This window comes from Natrix helvetica (genome assembly GCF_964273705.1).
Source record: "Natrix helvetica genome assembly, chromosome: 1".
Taxonomy (NCBI): domain Eukaryota; kingdom Metazoa; phylum Chordata; class Lepidosauria; order Squamata; family Natricidae; genus Natrix; species Natrix helvetica.
Genome location: NC_138548.1, coordinates 48,318,974 through 48,346,498, shown reverse-complemented (window position 1 = coordinate 48,346,498; position 27,525 = coordinate 48,318,974). Strand labels below are relative to the sequence as shown.

Genomic DNA, 27,525 nt, shown 5'->3' with positions numbered 1-27,525 from the left:
TGACCTAGTCATTTAGTGATTAGGCATGTGAGAAGCTGCAATTGGCATGTCTGACTATAACAATAAAGTCATCTGGTCACTTCCTCTCTGTAGCTATGCACATGATAAGACTATCCTTTTTCATCTACAAAAATCCACCATTAGCCATCTAATGGTATTCAAAAGCATGGCAATTCCACTATGGTATGTAGCAGTGATGGCGAACCTTTTTTGGCTCGTGTGCCATAAGCGGGGGGAGCGCAGGGGGGTCATGCATGGGCGTGCCACACCCATAATGCAATTACGCGCATGCGCACATGACAGGCTCCCCCCCATTTTTTGCATGCTTTTTTCACTCTCCCCTGGCTCCAGAGGCTCCAGGGGGAAAAAGCCTCACCTGCCCCCCAAGAAACCCTCTGGAGGCTTCAGGAGCTTCCAGAGGGCAAAAAATGACCCTACGAGCAAACGAAGTCACTTCCAGGTTGCTTGTAGGGACGATTTTAGCCCTCCGGAGCATTCAGGAGCCCTCAGGAGGCTTCTCTGAAGCCTCCAGAGGGCCTCCAGGGGGTTGGGGGAAGCTGTTTTTGCCCTCACCAGGCTCCTATAAAGCCTCTGGAGCCTGGGGAGGGCGAAAAATGGCTTTAAAAAGGCTGAACTCAACTTACCAGCTCGTACATACGCGCTGGCCAGCTGATAGGGCAACGCCTTGCATGCCCTGACAAATGGCTCCGCATGCCACCTGTAGCACCGTGCCATAGGTTCACCATCCCGGGTATGTAGGCTACATACATCTCATAGACGTCTAACTGAAGATACATATGAAATGTTCTCCTGATCCTATGCAACCCAAACTCATACCGTTCTGGTGGCACTGTGGTTATAATACAGTATTGCAGGCTAACTCTGCCCTCTGCCAGGAGTTTGATCCTGACTGGTTCAAGGTTGACCCAGCCTCCCATCCTTCCAAGTTTGGTAAAATGAGGACTCTGATTGTTAAGGGCAATATGCTGACTCTGTAAACCATTTAGAGAGGAATGTAAAGTACTATGAAGCTGTATATAAACCTAAGTTCTATTGCTACGTATGAAAAACCAGTTGTGACCTATTTCCATTAGGCTTTCAGCTGGAATTTGGCACTGAAATTGCTTTGTCATCTTGGCAGGTGACTATACTGGAAAGTAGCTGGGAAGAGCATGGTGTGTTGTTCTCCTGGATCTTGAAGCAACTTTGATGTCAGCACCATTGTGGTATCCCTTGGATCTCCCATTAGGGCTGGGGATTAGGTCCATGTTTGAACTGGCTTCAGCTGATATTGCTAGGAGAACAGAGGTCAAGACTTGCCATTCGTCAGTATTGGTATTGTGTATGCTTGTGTGATCATGAATGAATTGATTTTACCAAGACATCCATTCTCTATCAAATGTGCAATCTCAGAAGAATTCACCTATTTCTATATGTGAACAACTTCTTTTTATATATTTCCTATTTCTTAACCACCCACCTCCTTCAGATTCCTTTTTTGGAGGAATATATAGAACTGTGAAGTCCACAGCTTTGCTTAGTTTTTCTTTCCATCTATATAAATAAAAATGTAATGTTTTTTTGTTCAAAATCTCAAATCTCCGAAAGTTCTTCACCGATTGCTTTGAAATTTTGACACGACGTTGCATTCAAATACGCGCATGTTTTTATATATGTATATTATATAGATGTCACACCTGTGACAGGTAAAAAAATGCTTTCTTAAAAACCAGCACCATCTGCTGGAAGTAAAAGCCACACACGCTATACTAAATATTTCACGATTCCATTTCAATGTTTCCAATTGCATTGTTATATTTCCATTAATTTTCATTTTGATTTAATTATTTTGTGTGACATTGTGTTGGAATTCAGCTGTGTCATTTACCATGTTTTTCCTTTGTTTTTCAGTTCATGTTTTTGCTTTTTTAATGTTTTACAATTTTATATATTTTTTGTTATAACTTTCTTTTTCAATGCAACCATTCTGCTTTACTTCATCCAAATAATGCCTCGCAGAAAATCAAACTCATGTTGTCGTACTTGCGGAGCGGAAGCAGTGTTTGTGCTTAGAAATTGCGAACAAAGTTCTCAATCAATTGGGAATGCCATCACCGAATCGATCTGTTGCTGCTTCGTTCGATGTAGAATTGCGGCGTGAACAAAATTACAACACAGGTGATCTTTTGTCGCATGTGCAATCAAATATTCCTAAGCTAACGCTTGAGCAAAATGGCATTTATGATCAAATAATGCAAACTGTCAATAACAGGGTTGGAGAAATCTTCTTAGATGCGCCAGGAGGAACTGGTAAAACGTTCCTAATTTCATTGATTCTGGCAGCAATTCAATCCCAAAATGACATAGCCTTAGCTCTTGCGTCGTCTGGAATAGCTGCAACATTGCTACAAGGTGGAAGAACTGCTCATTCCATTTTGAAATTGTCATTGAACATGCAATTCATTGAAACTCCCACGTGCAACATTTCCAAAGCATCTGGCATGGGAAAAGTATTGCAGAAATGCAAACTTATTGTTTGGGATGAATGCGCAATGGCGCGCAAAAAATTGCTAGAGGCTCTTGATCGATCATTGCAAGATTTGCGAGGAAACATCAGACCATTTGGGAACGCATTAATATTGCTTGCAGGAGATTTCAGGCAAACATTAACTGTAATTCCTCGATCAACACCAGCGGACAAAATAAATGCTTGCCTGAAATACTTTACTTTGTGGTGACACGTAAAGACATTAAAATTAACTACAAATATGCGTGTCCAGCTGCAAAACGATCGATCAGCTGAGATATTCTCACATCAATTGCTGGAAATTGGGAACAGAAAAGTGCCAGTTGATCTGACCTCAGGACGAATTTCATTGCCTCATAACTTCTGCAATTTAGTGACATCAAAAGAAGAATTGGTTGAAAAAGTATTTTCCCATATTCAAACCAATTATAAGAATCACGATTGGCTGAGTGAACGAGCTATTCTTGCGGCCAAAAACAAAGACGTCTACGAACTTAACAATATTATTCAGTCTAACATTCAAAGTGAGGCAGTCACATACAAGTCCGTCGACACTGTTGTGGAAGCAGATGAAGCGGTTAATTATCCAACAAAATTTTTGAATTCACTCGATCTGCCAGGGATGCCACCGCACGTACTGCAATTGAAAATCAGTGTGCCAATTATCATGCTGCGAAATATCAACCAGCCAAAGCTTTGCAATGGCATGCAGCTTGCAGTAAAAAAATTAATGACCAACGTCGTAGAAGCAACAACTTGACAGGACCTTTCAAAGGTGAAGATGTCCTCATTCCTCGCATTCCTATGATTCCAACAGATATGCTATTTCAATTTAAGAGATTGCAATTCCCAATTTGATTGGCGTTTGGAATCACCATCAATAAAGCTCAGGGCCAATCTTTAGAATTGTGCGGTTTAGATCTAGACACGGATTGCTTCTCACATGGACAATTTTATGTTGCGTATTCTAGAGTTGGCAAACCAGACAATCTCTATATCTGCACACACAATGGAACAACAAAAAATATTGCATACCCACAAGCATTGTGAAATGAAACATATTAGAAACTTGCGCTTTCTCTTTTCTTTCTTTTCCATTTAACGCGTGGCTGGGTACAGCTAGTTTTGAATAAATATTGTTAATTGCCAGGAATCTAATTGTACAACATGAGGAGGGATAGTTTTTTCTTTAGTATTTTTTATTTTATGAGGTTTATCTTTTTTTTTAAAGCATAAAATCCTTTAAAAATTATGTCTTAGGCCAGGGGTGGGGAACTGTGGCTCTTTTGCGACTTGTGGACTTCAACTCCCAGAATTCCAGAACCAACATAGCTGCCTCAGGAATTCTGGGAGTTGAAGTCCACAAGTCGCAAAAGAGCCACAGTTCCCCACCCCTGTCTTAGGCAATATGAAATCACAGCATTCTTAGCACCGGACAGCAGGGGTCTCCAACCTTAGCAACTTTAAGACTTGTGAACTTCAACTCCCAGAATTCTGGGAGTTAAAGTCCACAAGTCTTAAAGTTGCCAAGGTTGGAGACCTTCCAGTACAGTATGTTGTTGGGGCAACCGGCAGGCTTGATGAATCTTGAGCACCTTTTCTGTTGGAGACCCACCTGACTTCACCATCCAGACTAATTGGGTGAATTTGGATCAGCAATTTTTTCTCAGTCCAACCCACCAGAGTTGTGAGGAACATGGAAGGCAGAAGTATTTGTATATTGGCTGCTTTGAGTTGTATTTAAAAAGGCAGAGTAAAAATTAAATAATGATTCATAATTCATGAAAGAAGCCAAATCTAATATGGGATCACTAAACTCTGCCTTTTGCTAGCCATTTAACTGATTATGTTAAATGAAACCACTGTTTTATTGATGAGGTAATTGTGCATATTCCAGAATCAATGTTAAAAAGGTGATTACAGTATTAGCATAGACTTATATATTTACCTGATGTCACAGGCAGGACAACGGTATGGCTTCACCAGGATTATTTATTTAGCATATGGCATATCATACATGGACTAGCAACATATATTAACATTTCACCTGGATTAGAAAAGCATTAAAATATAATGTTAAAAAGATCCATGTTTAAATACAAATGTCTAGGTCAGCGACCCCCAATCTTTTGGGGACCAGGGACTGGTTCCATGGAGAGAAGTTTTTGCGTGGACTGGAGGCCTTGGCTGTGGTTTCATGTGCTGCCTGCTTCTCATGGATGGAGCTTTTTGTTTGCACAGCCCCGTTTCTGACATGCCGTGGACTGGTAGTAGTCCACGGATCTGGGGCTGGGAACAGGATTGCAAATGTGTTGAATTTGAGAAAGAAGATAGATTAGGGTATAGTATGCTTTTTATATACTAAACATTCCTACTTGTCTTTGAAATCTTTAATTAAAAGGTTAATTTGATAAGAGCCACTGCCCATCAAAGAATGGTGCCCCCACCTCCCCAAAAAGCTGGAGGAAGTCTTACCTGAAAGAAGACAGCTTCTTATGAAAGTGAAACTTTACAATTGGTGTTATTTTTTTAACATCACAGCAAAATACTTGCTTCAGTAGTATTGCATTATACAGTTTTAAATAAATAACAGCCAACACTGATAACTGCAGTTATTCAACTGATGCAACTCGGTAATTTTTATTGCAACTGGAAGACAATACATCACAGAAACTTTATGGAAGGTTTTGGGAGAGTGTTATTTACAATAATAACTGATGAAAGAGTTTGTCTTTGGCAATATGATTATACATCAAGAAACATAAAATGCAAGTATGCCTCTAGATCAACATTTTTCCATATTTCTGGCTGATTGCACTTGCCTTTTGACTGCTCATTTAGGTAAACACAAATACAACTTAACATTACTGTTTATGTCCCCCATCACAGTTCTCACTTATATTAAAGAAACTGGCAGTTCCATTCAACTAGTACAGCATTTTCGGGGAAAAGAGGAATAAAATCAGAAAACAAAAACAAAAACAACATAATTGGCTTATTGCTGTACTAAATTAACCTATTGGCCAATGAAGGTCTCATGACCCTCCCCTAAAGCATTGATATTGTATATATTGGTCTTTTGATTGCTTCATCACTTTTTTTCTGCAGAACAAAAATATTTCAAAAATATTACAGAAGAGTATAAAAATGTACAAATCCATAATGCTTTTTCATACACACAGAAATCATTCCCTACCCCATCTCTTCCAACATTTGACCCCAAGGCAGGCTGAAGTAGTGAGTGTGTATAATACAAAAGTGAAACCAGGCTAAATCGATTGATTTTGAAATTCATTAATGAAAGTATTAAAATAGAACTCCAAGCACCAACATTTTCATCTTAATAGTAGTACTGAAGGGAAAAGTTAATCAGTGCTAAGTCAGAAGAAATCCAAACCTGTAAGGTATATTCAGCCATCAGATCTTTTCCTCAGAAATAGATATTAGGACAGAGCAACCCAAATCTCCCCTTTCAGCTTCTGCACACAAATCTATTGGGAAAATATGTGTGCAAACCCACAACTCTTACTTTCTAATTCAATCTCTATCAATTGTCTTTTGGGTGAGAAGTTGAATTTAGCTGCTCTTCCACAATCAAAAGGTTGTTTGGTAGATATGACTTTACTTCTGTTTTTTTTTTAAAGCTTAAACCTGGGTATTTGGTGTATACTTTGTTGATGCTGGGTATCAGCTGGTTCTCATTCAGAATTGGGAAAAAAAACAGAGGCATTCCCTCATTATCATTGGCAAACAGGTTCAAAAGTAAATTTTGTTTTAGGTAAGTATAGTTTCAAATGCTATTATTGAAAAAATAGCATAAGAAGCTCTGTGAAAAAAAATGGTTTTACAACATTTATTTTTAAATTTTGAATATTAGCAAAATACAGCACCAGAGATTGAATTCAAAGATAGTTTTTGGTTAGTGAAGTAGTGCTGGCATGCTGAGTTGTGGAAGAATTGCACAGACATAGTTGACTTTATAAAAATTTCACATCTACAATTTTGCATTTTGATTCAAGAAGAGTTTGGAAAAAGAATTATCCCTGGCTTACCAAAGTCTCTCCACCCAATTTTCCAGTTAGAACTACAATCAGAAGGGAGGTTTGTATAAAGAAAATGAGTATGAGAATGTTCATATATGTGATAGCAGAGAATATTTAGTAAATACTTATAAAATTCAACTTAAAAAAAATCCTACACCAAGACTATAGATTCATAGGAAAAGTAAAATACATGTGGTTAACTATGTTTTAAAATTCCTGATAGTAGAAAAACAGACAGTCAGAGGTTGTGCATGGTTCTTTCCATACTGAAGTATTAACATATATTACATATTAAATAATAATAAAGTTATTTAAATTAGATCACAGTGCTGCATTTATGTGCATAACAGTGTTTTATATATTGCAGGCAGTGTCATGAAATTCACTCACAAACTTAACTACAACACAACCAAAAGAATGATTGACTCTGATCAGTGAATGGAACATTTAACATTTAGCCTGAAAATAATTTAGTAGCCAGGACACTGAATTCTACCACAGTAACTTTCTTACTGAAACCAACTTCAACTCTACATAGTCTGTTTTGCCTTTTTGAAGGTGACAGAGACTAGCAAGAACCTGCTTGTATAAAGACACAGCATACTATTTCTGTTGAAATATTTCCATTTGTCATAGAAAAATGGCTTTCAAATCACTTCTGTTCTCTAAAACAGATTATCTGAACCAAGTGGCAACAACTGCTGACAAGTTTATACAGTTAAACAGATTCTCTTCTGTGACATAAGACACTAATAATCACCCATGAAAGTTTTCAAGTTGCCATCTATCCAATGCTATACAGAAATATAGCTAGAACAATCCCGAGAGCAATTTCCAAGAAAGATTTGCAGCTGGCACATTCTGAACAGCTGATCTAAAATTCAGATGATTTGTTCTGGTAGATTACTAATCCCACTTTATTTCTAAATCATTTGGATGCAAGTCTAATTTTTTTCAGGGAGTGCCATATGGATATCCTCACATCACGTCTCAATTAAGTTTCACTGTGGATTCAGACCTCCATTCCAGCAGAACTACGTTCAACCTCTTTTATGTTAAAAGTCACAACACGGGTACTCAGAAGTCACCAAAGAACTATCTACTTTGGAGTGTTCAGAATTAAAACACTGTTTGTAAAAGTTTGTCATTAAAATAATTTAATGGCAAACCTAGATTGCTGACAAGAAATTCTTCAATGGTCTGCTATGAAAAAATATTACTGAGAATTAAATCACAATCCAAGATGATGCTGGCTTGAATCCAAATTTTATTCCTACCAATGGGATCCACCTCTGATAACTGTTCAGGACATGTTCCCAATAGCAAGTAAGAGGAACAAAAATGAATTTCTCCCATGCCAGAGCTGCAGCCTCTGAAAATTGGAGGATTTTTCAGCATAATGTGGGAGATGATATTTGGAGCTACAAAGGGGCTGGATAATTGACAACAGTTGTTTCTTCCCTTCTGTTAAAACCATCTATTAGAACAAAAGCTTTTGGTGGACAGAGAAAGCCCTTTCATTTATGGAAAGAGAAATATGGAGTAAACAATTCACTATTTTATAGGGAAATAATCTTACACATTATTTTGACAATCCACAGTTCTTACAAAAATTATTTGCAGAACATAGAAGCTGTCTCAATTACCAAACACATTAAGAATGATGTAACAAGGTAGATGTATATGTTACTGTAAGTACGTATACACATTCTCCTTGCCATTTTGCCACAATGCATACAGCACAGGACTTGCTGCATTTTGCTTAAGGCCTTCGGAGATAATATCTCAGATTGTGCTATCTTTAAAGACCTTCATACAAGAAGAATGCAGCTGTGACATTTACAATTTCTAAAAGCTTGAATAATTATGCCTGAATGACAATGGGTTGGGATTATTACTGGATTATTTTTAGTACCCTCTATGGGAGCAGAGAAAGACCAAACAGATGTTTTGTTTATTATTGCTTACATCTTCCAGTTATGAACATTCCCCTCTCTTGTTATTTCAAAATGCCTGAAGTGTAGGAATAAGGATGGGCTCAACCTATAGAGGATGGATTTCACGATGAATAGAAGTAGTATCTGATGTTTTTAACTTGGGTCCACCTCTTTTATTTTCAGTTTGGCACTAAAGATAAGTTGGCACAACAGAATAGTGTTGTGGAGTTTGTTTAAAGTATTGATTGTAGCTGTACAACTGAGAAGGCAAATTCTTAGTAAATCTTCCATAATTTCTAATAAAATCTAGGTATTTAACTTGCAACCTCAAATGAATTTTGCCTTATTTTGTAAAAATATCAACTGTGATCACTTTTTGTATATCAATAGCTAAACGTATTTACAGCACATGACTTTTTATTTGAGACGTTCAAATTATTGATGTTTAGTCAGTGGGATACAGTCCTGTTGGAAGCATGTTGTACATTTCTGTGAACTTTAGTAGACAAATTGCTTTACTTTGGATAAAATTGTGGGAGAATATAACTTCAATATTATAATATATAACCTCAGTTCTCTTTTTACATTGTGGTATTTCCAAAATGTCAAAACATTGGCCTAAGCAATAAAAATTTGAGTTTGGAATCCTTCCAACTTCAACTCTACAACTGAAAACAGTTTCACTGTGAAATAATTATTCTATTGCGATGCATAGCAACAACATATTTTACATTTCATCAGGACTCCATGGCAAGATGTATATGGCACTCTTCTATGAAGAGAAAACTCCTAATTCACTAATGTGGTTTCTTTTCATTAACTCTTAAAATTATTGATGCTTTTTAGGCAAATATCAATTCTTTCAGAAGGTAAAGGCAGAAATAGGGATTCTAATTTTTGAATATACAAAAAAGTGTCTTGATAGGCAATGCAGAGGTTGAACTTGCTCTCAAACCTTTGTTAGCTCAAGCCTGATTTGGCACACATTATTAAAAATCTGTTTGCATCTTTCAGTGCTATGTTCCTAAAATATAATTCAATCACAGCTAAAGATATTTTGAATTCTTTCTCAGTTTCTTGCTACTATTCTTAACTCACCTTAATCTCTAAACCTTAAAATATTGTCAGTAACACCACTACTTCCATTACTATAACGCTATATTTATTTAAAGTAAAGCAGCTAAGATCAAAAGAGATGCCTTCCTGATACTATTCTTGGGAGGGCTTCCTAGAATGTTTGTCTGATTGTAGCTCCCACATTTTTAAGAGGAATTTTATAAGCTGCAGAATCTGGATTCTTGACAAGATCATGTAAAAATCACGTGTAACCCAACCTACAAGTCTTAAAATTAATCTCAAGATTATGGCTGTCTATACTAGTATTTTTTGGGGTGGTGGTGGTATGGGGCCTTATTATAAACTCTACAGTCCATTTACAGGACTACCACTGCAAAACAGGTATGGCCATAACAAAGTTGCTTCTCCATCATGTACTCAAGTCAAGTTGTGAACACAAATGAAAGCCCTTTCAAAACGTATCCCTTCTTGGCATATCTGTGTATCTCATTGGTTACAATCTCTCCAAAACCAAATTGTCTATTGTTTCCTCTCTCCCATCTATACAGTAAATTCAGAGTCTTTTCCTGGAGTCTTAATCATACACACTCACTACTTGCTTTGCCCTCAAAATTATTGCGTAATGTTAATACATGTAAAGACAAAGAAAGGACAAACATCTTCAAAAAACAGAGAAGTAGGGGAAGGGGGCTGAATGTGCAGACAAGGCAATATAATTCAACCATCCAAGCCCTACCCGAGCATGAAGTTTTATTTTTTAATATTGCAGAATAAGTTCCCCAACAGTCAGTATTTGTCCCTGAAAAAGGTTAAACCTTAAAACACCTGCTTCCCAAACAAAATAAAAAACAAACCAAAAAAAAACCAAAACTAAGCCTATTGGCTTAAAAATTAGAGGCATAGCCTTTTCTCTATTTTTCTCTATTTATATGAAAATAATTCATGCTTCATGCTAAATACATTATTTACCTTACAAGAACTTTTGTTATCTTTGAATTAAAAAGGGGGGTTTTATTTTGTACTCCTGAGCCCCTCCCGGAAATATATCCATGCAATTTGAATCAGGATCAGTGAATCTGGCTACAGTGGTTATAACTGGAAATATATTGTTATTTTTGCACAAATGTATCCTGGCTATTTAACAGGTACAGCGTTTTGAGGAGCACTGTACAGAGTTTTAGTTAAGATTAGGATTTCTTGTCCAACCAAATATATTTGTTTTTTTTTAATGTAATATAATACTAATGACAGGTTTTGTAGCATATGTATTTTGCTCTTCTCATGAGATCAATTTTTTTTATCCTATCAAAAAAGGTTTCCTCATTTTGATCCTCTTTAAATATCTACTCATATTTTTATTTTAGATTTGATTGCTTTTCACTCAGGCAGTTAAGAACTCATAGCTTGTTTTCCCATAATATTTTTGCAGGCAGTGCCAATCTTCAGGCTTATGGCTTTTTAAAAAAACATTCTTTTAATTTAAATATAGAAGACAATTAATTGATTAAAGAATATCACTAATCCCCCAACCCCCTCCACCCTTTTCTCCTTATATTATTGAAACTCATTGCATACACAGTTCAGTTTCCATAATTTAAAAAGTTAAGTATTAAGTCTTCACATTATGAGCCATATACAGTACATGAAGCTTAAGTAATTCATTACTGTATGAGCAGCTGTTTTAGTGGATATTCCAAGATTTCTATGGCACAAATGCAAGCAAATGCTACTATCTTATTCTTGATTTTGAAGATGGGCCTCTGACTTCCCTCAAATTTATGGAACATGCACTCATTCATTCATTCATTCATACATACATACATTCTCTCTCTCATTTAATTATAAGGCTTTTAAATTATTTTTCTAAGAGCCTGGCCTGGATCTACCATATTATTCAATTTCTCATTATATAATGTATTTTCAAGTGCCAATTTTTATTCTTCTCACATTAACTGGTGGTATCACAGCGTATTCAACCATGCATTTCTGACAGAACTGGAGAAAGCAATGGCAATTTTGGCTTTTACTTATTTTTGTCTTCGTGTAATGAAAAGCTTTTGTAAAATTAGATGAGTATCAGTATGAGTTCTATGGCTTCAATCTCCTTTAAAAAAAATTCAACACGAATATTTTGGGTTCAAAAAGGGGGGGAAAGAAAAAAAAGGAAAAAAATGGGAGAAGAAAAAAAAACTGAAGAAAATATTTTCTGATATTGCCACAAATCATTAGAATTCACCTGACGTGCTGAAACAAAATTGTTTTATAAGTTCAGTCAATGGATTTGTTCTCATTTTTCGTCGTGTCCTTTTGCTCTTTTTGTCCCTTTGCCGTCCGATTGGTGATGTTGTTCAAACAAGATCGAATTCCTGCCAAATGCAGGAGTGACCCAGCAGCTTCTTTCATCTCCTCATCATCACTCTCAGGGGGTTTCTCTGTGCGTCTCTTTTTAAGAGGCAGTGTGTCACTCGGCACTTTTTTCGCCTTCAATAAATGCTGACGTTTCTTGTGCTGAGAGGGGACCCCGCTATCAGCTACAAAATCCTTGGTCTCTTTTCGATTTTGCCTTTTGCTCTCATCTTCTGCTTCACTATGGCTCTCGTGGCTATGGAAGTTGACCTCGCTGCCCTCACTACTGTCCCGGTTGCCTTTTGCGACAAATTCATAATGATCATCAGCAGAAGAAGAGGAAACAGAATCACTAGTGGGTGATGTGCTCCTATGGTTGGAAGATTTGGCACTGCTATAGTTATGATCCTCCTTTGGGTCACCACTCACCAATGGAGAACCACACGACTGCTCGCTATCTGTCCTCATTCGGCAATTTGCTATTCCATTCCTGGAAAAGAGAGAGAGAGAGAAAGAAAAGCATAGTCAAACTCTTCCGAAAAGCTGTATTTTTTGTGACAACAAGCAAATAAGCAAGTAATGCAGACATCAAAATGCTGGAAGGAGATGGGTAAGCTAGGCACTTTCCTTAGTATTTGTTGGAATCTTAAAACTTTAAGGAGAGCAGAGTCATTAACTCTGCCAGCAGCAATGAGCTATTAATTCTGGATGGCCTGCTGAGGGCAAAATAGATAATTATTATCATTAGGCGCATAAGATTTAATCTGCTTTTCAAAAAAGCCAAATCATTTGAAGATTTATAGATTTAACTGAGTAGACTAAGACAGAACAAAGTCCTATTTAAATTCATTTTGATTTTCATGTATAATGAAGTAATGAATGGAGATAAAGAATAATCTTATGAACCTGTTTGACTGTTAGGATAAAAGAAGTTCATTTTTAAAATTTATTTATTCAGCTACCTATCTCAGATGCATGATCCAAGCATCTAATCATACTTAAAAACAAGATAAACACTATATAATAAAATTATAAATAGCATCTATAGCAATTGAGAAAATTTAATCAACAACAATGATGTCAACTTAGCCACACATCCGGGATTCCAGATTCAATGACAAAACCAGGGTTTCAAGGTCTTATGAAAGGCAGTAGAGTTGAGGCAAGTCCTTAAACACCAAGGGAATGTTGTTCCACAGGACAGGTGCCATGATATAAAACTTTCTTTTCATGGGTTCCACCAAATAATACCCCCTAACAGATGGTACCCAGAGCATGCCTCTACTATTGGATCTAACTTTAAACCTACACAAAAAGCTGAAAATTCTATGCAAAATTTGTTAAAGCACCTCCTAAAATTTCATCATTCTACCACTGAATACACTATTATACAAAATGATAATTAAAAATGCAGAATAATTCATTTTGAGAATTTCATTTTAATTCAGAAGAATGCTGCTGTAATGCATTGGGGGGGGGGAATAAATTCTTGTTGTGACATTTTAATAACATGATGCCTATGATTTACAGGTGCCCTTAAGTCTGCCACACTTGATTATCAATGCTGAGTAGATTATATACTATAGGTAATCACTGGAGAGCTAAAAATACAAGGTATTTCAATGATACTTCATTGAAGAGGAGTTACTTTAAGCTTCATTATTATGGTGAGTGTTACTGAAGGCTGCAGTTGAGTAATTCACAGCTGCATCTATCCTATATGAGCTATTGCTATAAGCTGTAGGGCAAGACTGGATAAACATTAGACTAGCTGTTTCAATAATGTTGTTATTTTCTACCATTCAAAACCTAATGCAGTTGTACATATAGAATTAACAATCTTGAAATCCAAGCATTTGTTCCAATATTAGTTGTATTAAGCCCAAGGACCAGGATTGCATATAATTTTGCAACACTTTAGACTAAGGGTGTCAAACTTGTGTCATTGTCACGTGATGTATGACTTTTATCTCCTTTGCTAAACCGGGAATGAGCATGGCAGTGTGTGACACATATGACCCATGGGCTGCGAGTTTGACACCGCTGCTTTAAATAGAGCCTTCAGAGGTCATCTAAAAGTTGCAAGGATCTTCTGATTTTTACTACGTCAGAAAACAAAATTACTAGACATGCATTTAATTTCAATTACTAAATTCATTACTGATTAATTTCACTTAAATCCTATACTACTCCATCTTTGAGTCAAGCCTCTGACATACCACTCAAAAGGCTAAATATGACTCTGCAGCCAGAAAATGTGGAATAGGTTCAAGGTACTTAATAACAATTTCCCCTAAACAGAAGCTTCTCTGTATTTCCCATGTTACTTGCTTAATGTTATTGCAGAACAATTGTTGGCTTCCCACAAGAAAAGTCAATGGGGAAGCCAGCAGGAAGCTAGAAGCCGCAGGTCTGTAGGCCAGTAAGTGGGGGAGCAAGGGAAGTGCTGTACAGGTCAGATAGGTTGCATAAGAGGCACCACATGGATCAGAGGTAGTGCGAGGAGTACCTTGATGATTGTGGATGGTGCATGAGAGGCACCGAATGTATTTGATGCAAGGAAGCACACAACAGGGACCCTGCAGGTCGTGGAGAGTACATAAGGAGTAGAGTGCATATAAGAGATGCCATGTGGATTGGAAAGAGTGTATGGGAGGCATCCCGCAGATTGGGAAGGGTGAAAGACAGTACACAAGGGGCACAACATGGCTCAGGGAGATTGTGCACAAGAATGGCACAAGGGTCAGGACAATATGTGAGGTTTTGCAGGTGTTAGGTATCTCTGAAACGATGATCCAACAGATCATGGATTGTCTAGTAGTATAATAACTGGCCATAGGGGGAAAAACACTGCTTCTTCAAATATTGTTCTATTTATAGTCCTGGTGCAATTTAAGAAAAAAGCTTAAATTGTTATTTGTAATTATTCAATTACAAATGGCCAAACTCTAAAATCGTATGAAAAGTTTCTCTAAAATTCCTGATTTATATAAAGGAAACTTAGCATCTATGGATGATAAATTATGCAGATCTCAGTGCGTGAAAAAAGACAAAGGTGAAGCTCCTTCAGTTAATAATAGCTAAATGCAATGTCATTCATGATTGTGCAGGAAGCCAGCTGCATTTACCATGAGGCAGCGTCACCAGTGCAAGAACTAAGATTAAATGATGCCAAATACTTAAAGGAAGTCATTCATGTATACATTCAAAGCAATGTGGTACAGTGGAGAATTTTATTGGCACTTCCTTAAAACCATTTAGTGAGGTTTTAAAGAAAAAGCAAAATGAAGAGATTTTTAAAAAATGTTTTTAAATATTTAAATTAAAAAAATATTTTAAGATAAAACATTGACAATTTGAAAAAAATGATAACAGATTACACCAGTTTATGGGAAAAAAATTGCTTCCTTTTCATTAGTTTGCATAAAGATGGGGCGTATGGTTCAATCAAGACCCTGCATGTTATAGTAAGGTTGCGGAAGATCATTGTTAGTTTGAGGATTTTAGTGACCTATTTTGATATCTCCTTCATATTAAGAAAAGTCTAAAGGTTTAGAGCTCGTTCTGAGTCAACCTGCTTGTTTTTCACTTTTGCTTGTTGAATAAAGAAAAAGGAGGGAGAATCTTCACTTGATTGTCAATTTGTGAAAATCTCAGACTTTCAGTTCCCATGCCAGAGTCATTTGCCAAGTCAGGGTCAGATCTTGCAGTCTCAGGACCAGAGCAAGGTCATGAAGATATGGTGCCAGGTTTTGATAAAAAATATTGGGGTTGTTTGTTGTGAGCTTCTGCACAGAACCTGGCACTGGGTACCATGGAAACTAGCTGCTCTTGGGTATCTCTTCTGGCAACTTACAAGAGATTTGGGTATCGCCATCATTGCTTGGTATGTATCCTTTTCATATTATGCTTTTAAATCTGTTTGTTTGAGTTAATAATGACATTTAACATTTTCTTATCCACTAATATGCTGCATATCTCAGGATTCAAAAGAAGCAATTGCCTGGGTATTTTGATCACTGCCCTAACACTTGGCAAAACAGATGCACCTCAGCCTCTGCATACTACTGTGTTTCCCTGAAAATAAGGCAGGCTCTTATTTTCTTTTGACCCCTGAAATAAGCAGTTGGCCTTATTTTCCGGGTCTTATTATTTTTGAGTGTGGTCACCTCATGGCTGCTGCTATGTTTGCTGTATTTTTGGGGAAGGGCTTATTTTAGTGCATGCGTGCAAAAGCCAGATTGGGCTTATTATCCAGGGAGATCTTATTTTTGGGGAAATAGGGTATGAGCAATCAAGGTTTTGTTCCAAAAGGCAAAAACTAAAGAGACAGGGGATAAGGGGAGAGAAATTGTACCGCATGGCAAGTATTTTTATTTTAACAAACCTATTTGAATGGATAGGCTTAAAATACCCCCTCAAATACAAATTGTATTTTAATCGAAAAAAAGTGACAGCGCATTGAGGAAGAGAAACCTCTATGCAAGGTTCTGGAAGAATAAATAATAGAGCCTGAATCAGAAGCAAAATAGATTTAAAGCATGCAAAGGGACACACATACCATCTGTTGGGAATACTTAAAAGTAACTATGAGCAGCTGCCACTGCATGACCTCGGAAAAAGATACATAGAGGCTAAGACAGGGGTGTCCAAACTTGGCAACTTTAAGACTTGTGGACTTCAACTCCCAGAATTCCCCAGCCAGCTCTGCTGCATATCTCAGGATTCAAAAGAAGCAATTGCTCTGCTGGCTGGGGAATTCTGGGAGTTGAAGTCCACAAGTCTTAAAGTTGCCAAGTTTGGACACCCCTGGGCTAAGATCTTCCCCAATAGGTGCTATATGTGCATCCATGCAGGCCCTGAATACCATTTTATCTTTCGAAACCAGATCTTTGCACATCCACAAAAATAAGCAACGAGAGAGCCTTCTTGCCTTTTTTTTGTGAGTGCATAGGAGCCTCCCCCACCCCCAGTGTGTTCAACAGATGAAATGCATTTATAGGAAAAGCTGCCTAAAAGCCTAAAAGCTTTCCCAAATGAGGTCACTCTGAAATGCAAATGCTGGGCTTGTGGGAACTAATGTGCTCAGCAGACACCTTCACTAGTGTTTCCCAGGCTTCCCACGTCACGAGTATAGTTTAGAAAAACTATTTAACAAAAAAAGTTTAACTGTTATTTTGAAAAATGCCTTTGAACCCAGTAGGGGGTGGGGTGGGGGGCTGTTACATCCCAGAGCTATGTTTGAAACATGCCCACTTGCCATGAACGAGGACAAAAGTGAACTGGAAATGAAAAAATATTACAAGAGAACTTGGAGACGTATGTCCAAGTTCCTGACTACTCATACTCTTCCATGGCAGCCATTTTGCAATGGCACCTTCAGTATTTATTTATTACATGTATTTTCACATCACCCATATCCCAAAACCACAGGTAGTATAATAGACTTAAACATTACACAGTAATGAAATAAAAGACATGATTATCAGCAATACGGATATGAGAATATCAACAAAAACATCACATACAATAACACATAAAATTAAGCTCCAAATGTTTGCAGAAGTCCAGAAATGCTTACCCACTCAAAAAGATGCAATGTACAATACGCAAAGATACACACACACACACACACACACACACACACACACACACGCACACCCTGATCCATGCTGGTAACTAGTGAAAGCAAGTATCCAAAAATGTATATATCAAAGGGCTGAGATGGGTATTGGGGGCGGGGGGAGAGGAAGGCCAAGTAATTGAGAGGACTGGTAATGGGCCTCCTTGGGGAAGTTGTCTTGCCCAGGTATCTTCCAATTCTCAGTTCTACTTGCTAGCAGTGATTTGCCAAGACCTCAGAGATTTTCACCACATCTTCTACCAGATCCCTCTATTTAAAAATGCTGACCAATGAATTCTGATTTTCTGCATGTAAACCACATGATTAATACATGAAAATAAGTACCTTATTGAATCTAGGACAATATATTTTTTCAAATGATTCAGCCATAACGAAAAATAAAAAACTTTAACACAATTCTGCCAAAACAACTTGAAGAGTAAACCAGAATATGTTGCTATGTTCAATTGTGCCATGTGATCTATCAACATTTCTCTGTGCTCTGGGTAATCACAATAGGAAGAGCCAGGAATGCGGTTGTTGAGCAAGGTGATCATGTGGGCACTTCGTTTATTGACAGGATGGGCTCAATTCTGGGTTTAATTATGGTTGTACATTGAGGACTACCTGTACACGTATGTTCCTGCATTCTGCAGCTTCCTAGTGAACTTCAAGAACAGTGCCACACAGGACATACTGCACGCTTCCCTCATGATAAAAGAACCACCAGATATGGGTAAAAGCTGATAAAAGTATAAGTAACTATCTAGAGACCTCCCAGTCCATAAATCAGTGCAACTGGTACTCAAGATGAATATATGTGAAGGTCTTCCTATTCCTCTAGCAGAAACTATGAGTCCAGGAAAATCCTTGAATTGTACAATTGCACTGAAGTACAATTGTCATCCAATACTAAATACAAAAAGATTCCATTCAATACTAAAAGTACAACTCCATTCAATACTAAATATAAAAAGACTCAGTTTCCAGTAGTTGAAATGTCTACTTGTTCTTGCTTTGGTTGAACATGAGTTTGTCCTCCCCATCTAGAAAACTTCCAAGCACTGGTACAAGAACTTAAGAGCACAACTTGGCTGAAATGAGACTGAGATGTACAACTGGTATCATCAGCATACTAATGACAGTAGTCACTCCAATCTGATGGGAGCTCCTCATCCAATGGCTTTGTATAGATGTTAAACAGCAATAAGCCCTGTAGGATCATACACAACAGGACCCTCGGCTTCAGACTCTCTTTCCTGCCAATACTGATTAGAACTGGCCACAGAAAGAACCACCAGAATATGGAGTTCCAATTCTTAATTCTATAGGCAATCCAGAAAGATACCATGATTGAGGGTATTTTAAAATATGTATTTATTTGGGTCTTGCCTTTATTATTTTTGCAAATAAATCAAGGTGGTGAAAGTATCCAACATACCTTTGTCCTATTTTCCCCACAACAATCCTAGGAGTGAGTTGGGCTGTGTGAGAGAGTGACTGGCCCAAGGTCACCCAGTTGACTTGGCTAAGGCAGGATTTGAACTCATAGTCACCTGTTTCCTGACCTGGTGTCTTAATCACTAGATCAAACTTGTTAATGATATCAAAAAGAGAGATAAAAAAGAACTGAGAGATTACAGCACTCTGTGTCAACTTGTAAAGCGTTTCCATGACTATTATCAAGTTGACATAGAAAAGAGAGAAAAGAGAGAATGCCATGCATACCTTTGGCCAGAGTCAGGCCTCATATTTCTACAGCTGGCATGTGAAATGTGCAAGTTCATAGCCTGCCGCAGCACTTTGTTGGTGGATGTGATTTATGACACAGACAGAAGGGAGGGGAGATACAGGGGTAAAGTTCGGATGCCATTAAGTGGAAATCAGATTTGGCTCGGCAGCAGAAGATAATGCCAAAATGTTGCTCCTAATAAATGACTGGATTTCTTTTGAACTTTGTCACGAGGCTCGTAATTTACTTAGGGCATCTTTTGGAAACTTCACACTCTGTCTATGTTCTATCAGAGGTCATCTCATCCACAAGTGCAACAAATGATATATCCATACTATGTCCCGGTGTAAATCTTGATTGAACAGAGTCCAGATAACTTGTTTTCTCTAGGGATCATTGAAGTGTAATCTGACCACTTTCTTAACAAATTTTACTAAAAATAGAAAGTTGGAGAATGAATATTTTTTTTAGAAGTGCTGGATCTAGTGCTGGCTGCTTAAAGAGGAGATATACCACTGCCATACGTTTTCTACATTTCTATTTCTTAAGCTATGGTAGGGTTTTTTTCTATAAAATGCCTTAAACAAATACATAAGTTGCTATACTTAGCTTTTTTTTAAGGAAAAAGTCATCATAGAATGAAAATTATCCTACAATTTTTCTGCACATAGGCATTTTTATTGTGCTGTCATAATTGATGAAATTTTTGAGCCTGAATCAGAATACCAGTGTATGGGCAAAACATGGTGACTGGCTTCATGTTGGCGAAGCAATGGACAAGGCTGTATACCATCCTCTTATTTGTTCAATCTATATGCTACACAAACTGTATATTAGAGGAAGCTGGATTGGAAGAAAATTAATGTGGTTTTAAAACTGGAAAAAGAAACATCAAACCTGTGCTAGGCTTATGACACTACCTTCTTTAATAGACAAAAATGCAAAGGATCTGCACTGCACGTTCAAGTAGTAAAAATTAAACGACAATGGGAAGAAATAGTATTAAAATTAAATATAAAGCAAACATACTAATGACAATAGGTAAAACAACCAGCTTTAGAACTGGCAATGACAATACTGGAGTGATGGATTGTTTCTGTCTTTTAGGTCAACCATCAACAGCAAAGAAACAACAGATAAGACTACCATGTGAAAGAGCAGCCATGGAGACCTTAGAAAAGATATTCAAATGCTGTAATGCACCTATTCCTACAAATAACAGAATTGGAAAAGCCATCCTTATGGAAGTGAAAACTAGATGCTGAAGAAACAGGATAGGAAGATGTTCTGTCCCGTGATTCCAATGAATATGTAGACACCGACTTGGCTGTCTGCCACGACTAATTACACAGATAAAGCCACCCCTTGGCTAGGAGTCTGGATGGGTGACAACAGACTTAAGCTCAACCCCTCCAAGACGGAGTGGCTGTGGCTTCCGGCCCCCCGGTTCAACCAATGGATCCCATCGCTGGCCATTGGGGGCGAGCAACTGGCCCCCATGGAGCGGGCATGCAATTTGGGCGTCCTCCTAGATGCCCGGCTGTCTATGGATGACCATGTGGCAGCCGTGGCAAGGGGGGCGTTCCACCAGGTTCGCCTGGTGCACCAATTGCGCCCCCTATTGGACCGGGATGCCCTTCGCACAGTCACTCATGCGCTGGTGACGTCCCGCCTGGACTACTGCAATGCTCTCTACATGGGGCTTCCCTTGAGATGCACCCGAAGACTACAGCTGGTCCAGAATGCGGCCGCGCGGGTGATTATGGGGAGTACGAGATACTCCCATATAACACCTCTCCTGCGCGAGCTGCACTGGCTCCCTGTGGTCTATCGGGTGCGTTTCAAGGTGTTGATCACCATCTTCAAAGCGCTCCATGGCACACGACCTAGTTACTTGCGGGATCGCATCCTGCCCCATACATCCCTACGACCAATCCGCTCTCACAGAGAGGGACTTCTCCGGGTGCCGTCCACTAAGCAGTGCCAAAGGGCGGCGCCCAGGAGCAGGGCCTTCTCTGTGATGGGCCCAGCCCTCTGGAATGACCTCCCCCCCGACATTAGGATTACTACCGACCTCCGCTCCTTCCGTACAAAACTCAAGACCCACCTTTTCCAACTAGCCGGCCTGGCTCAACCATAGTTCTATCTCTAATCCTCCTGGCAATTTTAAACTTTAAATTTTAAATCGGGGTATTTTAATTTTTAACCTTATTATTATTGTTGTTGTATGTATTGTAACAATTGTTGTGGTGATTTTATACCTCCTCCGTGTAATGTAATGTCTAATTGTGTAACATGTGATTTATTTATTGTACGCCGCCCCAAGTCCCTTCGTGGAGAGGGAGCGGCTAACAAGTCTAATAAATAATAATAATAATAATAATAATAATAATAATAATAATAATAATAATAATAATAATAATAATAATAATGGATAAAATACTGGCGCATAATACACCAGACATCACACTGGTTGAGAAAAAGAAGGTTACAATCATAGACATCGCAATACCAGGTGATAGCAGGGTTGAGGAGAAGGAACATGAAAAAGTCGCGAAATACCAGGACTTAAAAATTGAAATCCAACGATTATGGCACAAACCAGCAGTGGTAATTCCAGTGGTAATCGGCACACTGGGTGCTATTCCAAAAGCACTGGAATTACATTTAAAACAGTTAAAACTTGACAAAATCACCATCAGTCAAATGCAAAAAGCTGCACTGCTTGGATCTGCACGTATATTACGAAAATACGTTACGACGTCCTAGGCCCCTGGGTGGGGCCCGACTAGTAATCAAAGCCAAATCCGGCGAATCAACTGGCCGCTGTGATACAATCGTATAGTAGTAATAATTGGCCACACTGCTTGGATCCGCACACATATTACGAAAATACGTTACGACGTCCTAGGCCCCTGGGTGGGGCCCGACTAGTAATCAATGCCAAATCCGGCGAAACAACTGGCCGCTGTGATACAATTCTGTTGATGCAATAATAATAAAGGAGCCTAGAAAGCTATCTTCAAGAAACCAAGATTAGACTTACGGAATGCTTTCTCAACAGCTACTAAAATGGACTGTTGTTTCCTGCAAAGATTCCCCTCCTGTCGCTCCACCTATAAACTCTTTGGGAGGGGTCACAGCCTTAGCCAGCTGTCCCTACTTTATTTTATGACGTCTTCTCCACAGCTGTTCCTTTCTCCTCTCAGCTCTACGTACACGCACATCAGGGACAACCTCCCTCTGTTCCTCCTCATTGCTCCCTGAGTCAGATGCCACCCGGTGGCCAACAGGCCTCTCTAATCCCTGCTCTGATGCCAAACACCCTCCAGAGTCTTCCTCATCCTTCAGAGCAGTCCCATAATGGTCTGAGCTGTCAGAGTCCATCAACAGCTCAGCCGGCTGCTGCTGGGGTACAAGAAGAGTATTGACACTGTTGAATTTTGGAGTTGGCAAAGCCTCCTAAGACTCCTGTGAATGGCCAAGAAAAGAAACTTACCCAGAGTTCTCATTCAAGGCCCAAATGAGCAGGCTCAAATTATCCTATTCTGGACACATTATGTGAAGATCTAGTTCTCTGGAGAAGGCTCTATTACTGGGAATGGTGAAAGGAAAGAGAAGAGGACAACTAGCAGTAAATGAACTGAGTCAGTTACAGTGGCAATGAGTACACTGTTGGAAGATCTGAAAGACTGGTTTACGGATAGATAATTGAGGAGAAAATCGATGCAGTCACTAGAAATTGAAACAAGTTGATTGCACTTAATCAATCAAGAATGATTATGTGTTCCTACCTAGTAAAGCACATGCAGGGAAATATTCCTATTGAAAAACTGAAATTGTCTATTTGCCAGCTTCTGAGCAATGGAAATATAATTTATAAAAGTTTATCTCACCTATTCTACTTTCTATGCATTCAGTTTTGCTCATTTATTTTCATTCCTTCCTTATCTTTCAACTTCTATCCTATGAACTCTAATATGTATGAGACTAAGCCTGATATTCTTTTCAGGCAGAAAGACAGTATATGCATGAAAACATAAACGTTGACAGAAGTATGGTTTCCAATTAACCTGAAATTTTATTTTATTCTACTTTGGACAGGCCATATTGCAGGTACTATGTTCAGTCCTGTCCTCATACTTTAAGAAGCAATTAGAGAAATAGGAAAGGTTCAGAAAATTGCAATAAGGATGCATGGGACAAGAAACTATGTCCTTTGAAGTGTGTGGGTGTGGGTGTGAGGGGGGGGTAGGGGGAGGAAAGAGATGCTAGATCTGAGAAGGAAGAGTGAGGGGAGATAAAATAGCACTTTTCAGAGGCTGTTGTCAGGGTCAGGAAGGCTCCAAAGGAAGTAACTGCAAGTGGGGAGCAGGAAACAGGTGCAGCTGATGCCTACAAATACGGACCTTCCCTCCGCTTTCCAACCCCAAAATTCCAGAGTGAATTTGGGGGAGCCTCTGAGCGCCCTTGATGAAATCTGCAACAAGAGGTAAGTAACCTGGGCTCATTGGGGGAGGGGAGGGTATCATCCAATGACCCTCAGCTGGAGAGACACAATGTAGCCTCAGCTGCTGCCCCCTTCCTTAGAGGACGAGGCTGGAGCACTCGGCCTTTAATCAGGGCTCCTGGCATGGCACTGGGTGAGGATGCTGGTTGAGCCCTGCTTTGCAGGACAAAGTGGGCAAATGTAATTGCAAGTCCAGCACTGGCTATGGCAAGGAGCAGCAACTGTGTCTGGCCGAGAGGCTGAGAAGGAACCAGAAGGGTGAAGTGGCTGGGCTGCCTTCTGGCCCGCTGGATTCAGGTTTTTCCTTTGACTGAGGGCTGGCGTGGGCCAGGGCCGAGAGGGCAGGGACCGGCCTCTTGCCATCTCCAGGGTGGCCCCAAGGGCCACATTTAAACACCTTGTGGGTCAGATCTAGAATTTCTGTTGGTTTTTAATATTTTTGAGTAAAGCACATTATCAAAACAATTCTCATTCTATTGCACCTTGATTTGGACACCCAAATATAAAATGGTTACAAAAACTGGCTACATAATTCATTCATTCAAAGACTACAAATGGCTTGAGCATGTTACAACTGCAAAATGAAATGCATTAGAAATATACACAGTATAATCTAGGAGAATTTAAGTATCAGTTAAAATATAAATTCCGTATTTTCACATGTTGCAACCAAATAACTCATTTGTACAGACTGTACTTTTTGGTCTATAAGACAGTTTTTCCCCTCAAAAATGTGGGTGGAAATGCCTATGCGTCTTATAGAGCGAATGTTGCCAAAGCCCTGCCCACCTGCCGGCCCCCACCCTTCAGCCTCTGCCTCCCAGCAGTTTGCCTCCTTGCAGCAAACAGCAAACAGCCTGGTACAAACAGCTGACTGGAGGTTGGATTGGCTTCCGGAATACTGCTGATCAGCTGTTCCAGGCTGCGGGGATCACCTCTGTCAATTGCCGCTGTTGACGCCCATTGCCACCTCCATGTGCCCCACTTTTGGCCTCTGCATGCCCCATCTGGATCCCCACCACCTGGAATAGGCCAAAACTGGCACGTGCAGAGGCTGAAAACAGGACACGTGGAGGCGGTGATAGGTGGTGGCAGCGATGGGGGCAATGATCCCCACAGCCTGGAACAGCTGATCGGTGGTATTCCAGAGGCTGACCCAACCACCAATCAGCTGCTCATGCTAAATCAGGCTGTGCTGAAGCTGACCAGGCTGTTTGCTAGAAGGAGGCAAATTGCTGGAATACAGAGGCAGATTTTTTTTTCTTGTTTTCCTTTCCAAAAGCTAGGTTTGTCTTAGGGTCCGGAGTGTCTTATAATGCGAAAAATATGGTAAATAATGTTGCAGTCACATAGATCATGGACTGCTATCTTCTTCATGGCAGATGACTTGATTGCTGGTACTGAAATGGTAAAATAGGCAAATAGGAGCAAACACAAATTATAGTCCAATAACTATAAAGAATATATCCAATATAGCTTTTAAAAATTTTAAATGCAGACTTCCATTTAATATTTTACCAAAGTTGCAATTACTGATGGAAGGGTAGCATCTTATATATGTTATGACACATATGGACAGATTGAACAGATTTGTATGTGAATATTCACAGAGAAATGTTTTGTCATGGCCTCACCTGTAAAAAATTGAAGAGTCTAAGTCACGTTTATATGTCTCCAAATTTACTAAATCAATTGAAAATATATTAGAATCCTTTGAGAGTTCTTATTTGAAGATTCTTGGTTTTCTTGACTTTCACAGAGAGCATAATCTTGGGACATGATAGAAATTACAGACGAGATCCAACTGACTCTGTTGCACAACTAAGTGCAGTGCTACTGATCTTGCACTTGATAACTCTTACCTTACTGCAGCAGCCATGTTTCCAATAGGGTTTATTGGCAGTGGTCTAACTCCTGGGAAAATTCCTCTACTCAGAATGCGAGCTCCATTTTGTATCACTCCAGGAGGAACTGAGGACAAATGGAAAGAGAAAGAAAAGAAAATACAATTAAAATTGAATGTTGACTATCAATTTTTATATTAGAGTCGCCAGTTTCCTAAATTCACATTCAGGGGAAGATGTTATTATATATCATGCACAAAGTATAGTCACAAAACACTGTGAAAAGTTGCTGAAAAATGCTTACTAAGATGACAAGTTGAAATGATCTTGGTCCAAACCTCATTTCAGCAACATACTTACCAAGTGAGCTAAGGTAAGATGTTTTGGTAGAAGCCATGATACAGTGGAATAGAAAACGTATATTACAAAGTTCGAGATATAATCTATTTTAACAAGCAATCTTTGTAGAAAGAGAAAGGTCCCCTGCCTAGCATTTCAAAAAGAAATCATAACAGAACTGATACTATTAAACTAGTTAGAAAAAAGTAACCTGTTTGAGAAGCTGAATTTTGCAAATTCATTCAACTCAAGTATATAGTGTACATTTTCTTGGCAGCAATATTCTTTCCTCAAATGGGGACTAAAAGTAATGTTCTATCTAATAGGCATGTTTTGAAGGCTCCTGAAATAGGGATAGATTCAGAATTATTCTCCCATGACAGGAAAAATATTAAGAGTTGTAAAATTTTGAAATTCCAGACAATTCTGCAATAACTTTTCCAAAGGCCACAAAAGAAAGGAGAAATCAGTGTTCACAATCTATAGATATATAGATGGATGTAGCCCACGGACCATTAAATACCCAGGTCTATATTATATCACCAGAGCTGGGAGGCAAGGAATGTTGATGTACCTGGTGGGCCCAGAAGTGGCTTCTCTGTGGTGGTTCATTCCCTCAGAGATTAGAATGGCCCTCACTCTAACACTCTTTTGGAAGGCACTGAAGACCTAATTCTGCCAGCGGACCTGGGGAATACAGAGAGGGATGGCTCATGTGATGTGTTTTCGCCGGGGGAGGATTATTTTATTATTTATTATTATATGATTATTCTCTTTTATTAGTTCTATTGTTTTATATATGAGGTTTTTATATTCTTGTAAGGTGCCTTGAGTCGCCGGGTGCGAATAGGTGGCAATATAAATTTCCAAAAACAAACAAATAAATACCAACAGCAATTATATATCTATGGAAGTTTCTAAAATGAGTTTTCCCCTTTTCCAAACAGTGTTAACTCCCAATTGTCATTTAATACATAAAAGCAAGAGCTTTATCAGAGATAAAGGCTACTCCAATGAGTATTAACTCATTGTACATTACTTCATTTCCTTTCTAAATAGGAGGATAAGTAGTACATTGGGTCAGGTAGGAAACAGCAATTTGCAGGCCTTTGGTTTGGACTCAAAGTTCCCTTACAATGACTGCTAAAATGGACGACATTGTTTTTATATATTTTGAAATGAAAAAGACTGTAGCAGAACTCCTGAAATATCTACCTTATGGTTAAAAGACTACCTAAAAAATTCTTCCCAATCTCGCCTCACTCAAATGTATAATATGTCTTGTATCACATTTATATATACTGTTTTTAGAATCAATATCTTCTGAAACAGTAAGATATTCTCACCTGGGGCAGAAACCTTTTCATAGATTATAGGCTATGAAAAGGCTAATTTACACAGATGGAGTAGCAGCAGCAACGCACAACTCACTGTTCATGTAAATTGTCAACATCACACCTTTTTATCTATAGTAAGTAAACTAAACCATCCACAGAACTAGTAGAATAAAAAATAACAAAACCTTACAACAGAAACAATATAAAAAA

General features: G+C 38.7%; 1 protein-coding gene across 5 annotated transcripts in view; it reads right to left on the bottom strand.

Annotated features, from left to right (window-relative positions):
• Window positions 1-5,134: 5,134 nt before the first annotated feature.
• The window catches only part of FOXN3 (forkhead box N3), a 184,692-nt gene continuing 162,301 nt past the window's right edge, over window positions 5,135-27,525 (bottom strand). For all 5 annotated transcript variants that reach the window (XM_081936931.1, XM_081936930.1, XM_081936933.1 and 2 more), the window contains 2 exons: window positions 25,658-25,766; window positions 5,135-12,420 (listed from right to left, as the gene is read on the bottom strand). In XM_081936931.1, the coding sequence (XP_081793057.1) occupies window positions 11,853-12,420; window positions 25,658-25,766 (677 nt within the window). In that variant the 3' untranslated portion in view covers window positions 5,135-11,852. The remainder of the gene's footprint in view (window positions 12,421-25,657; window positions 25,767-27,525) is intronic.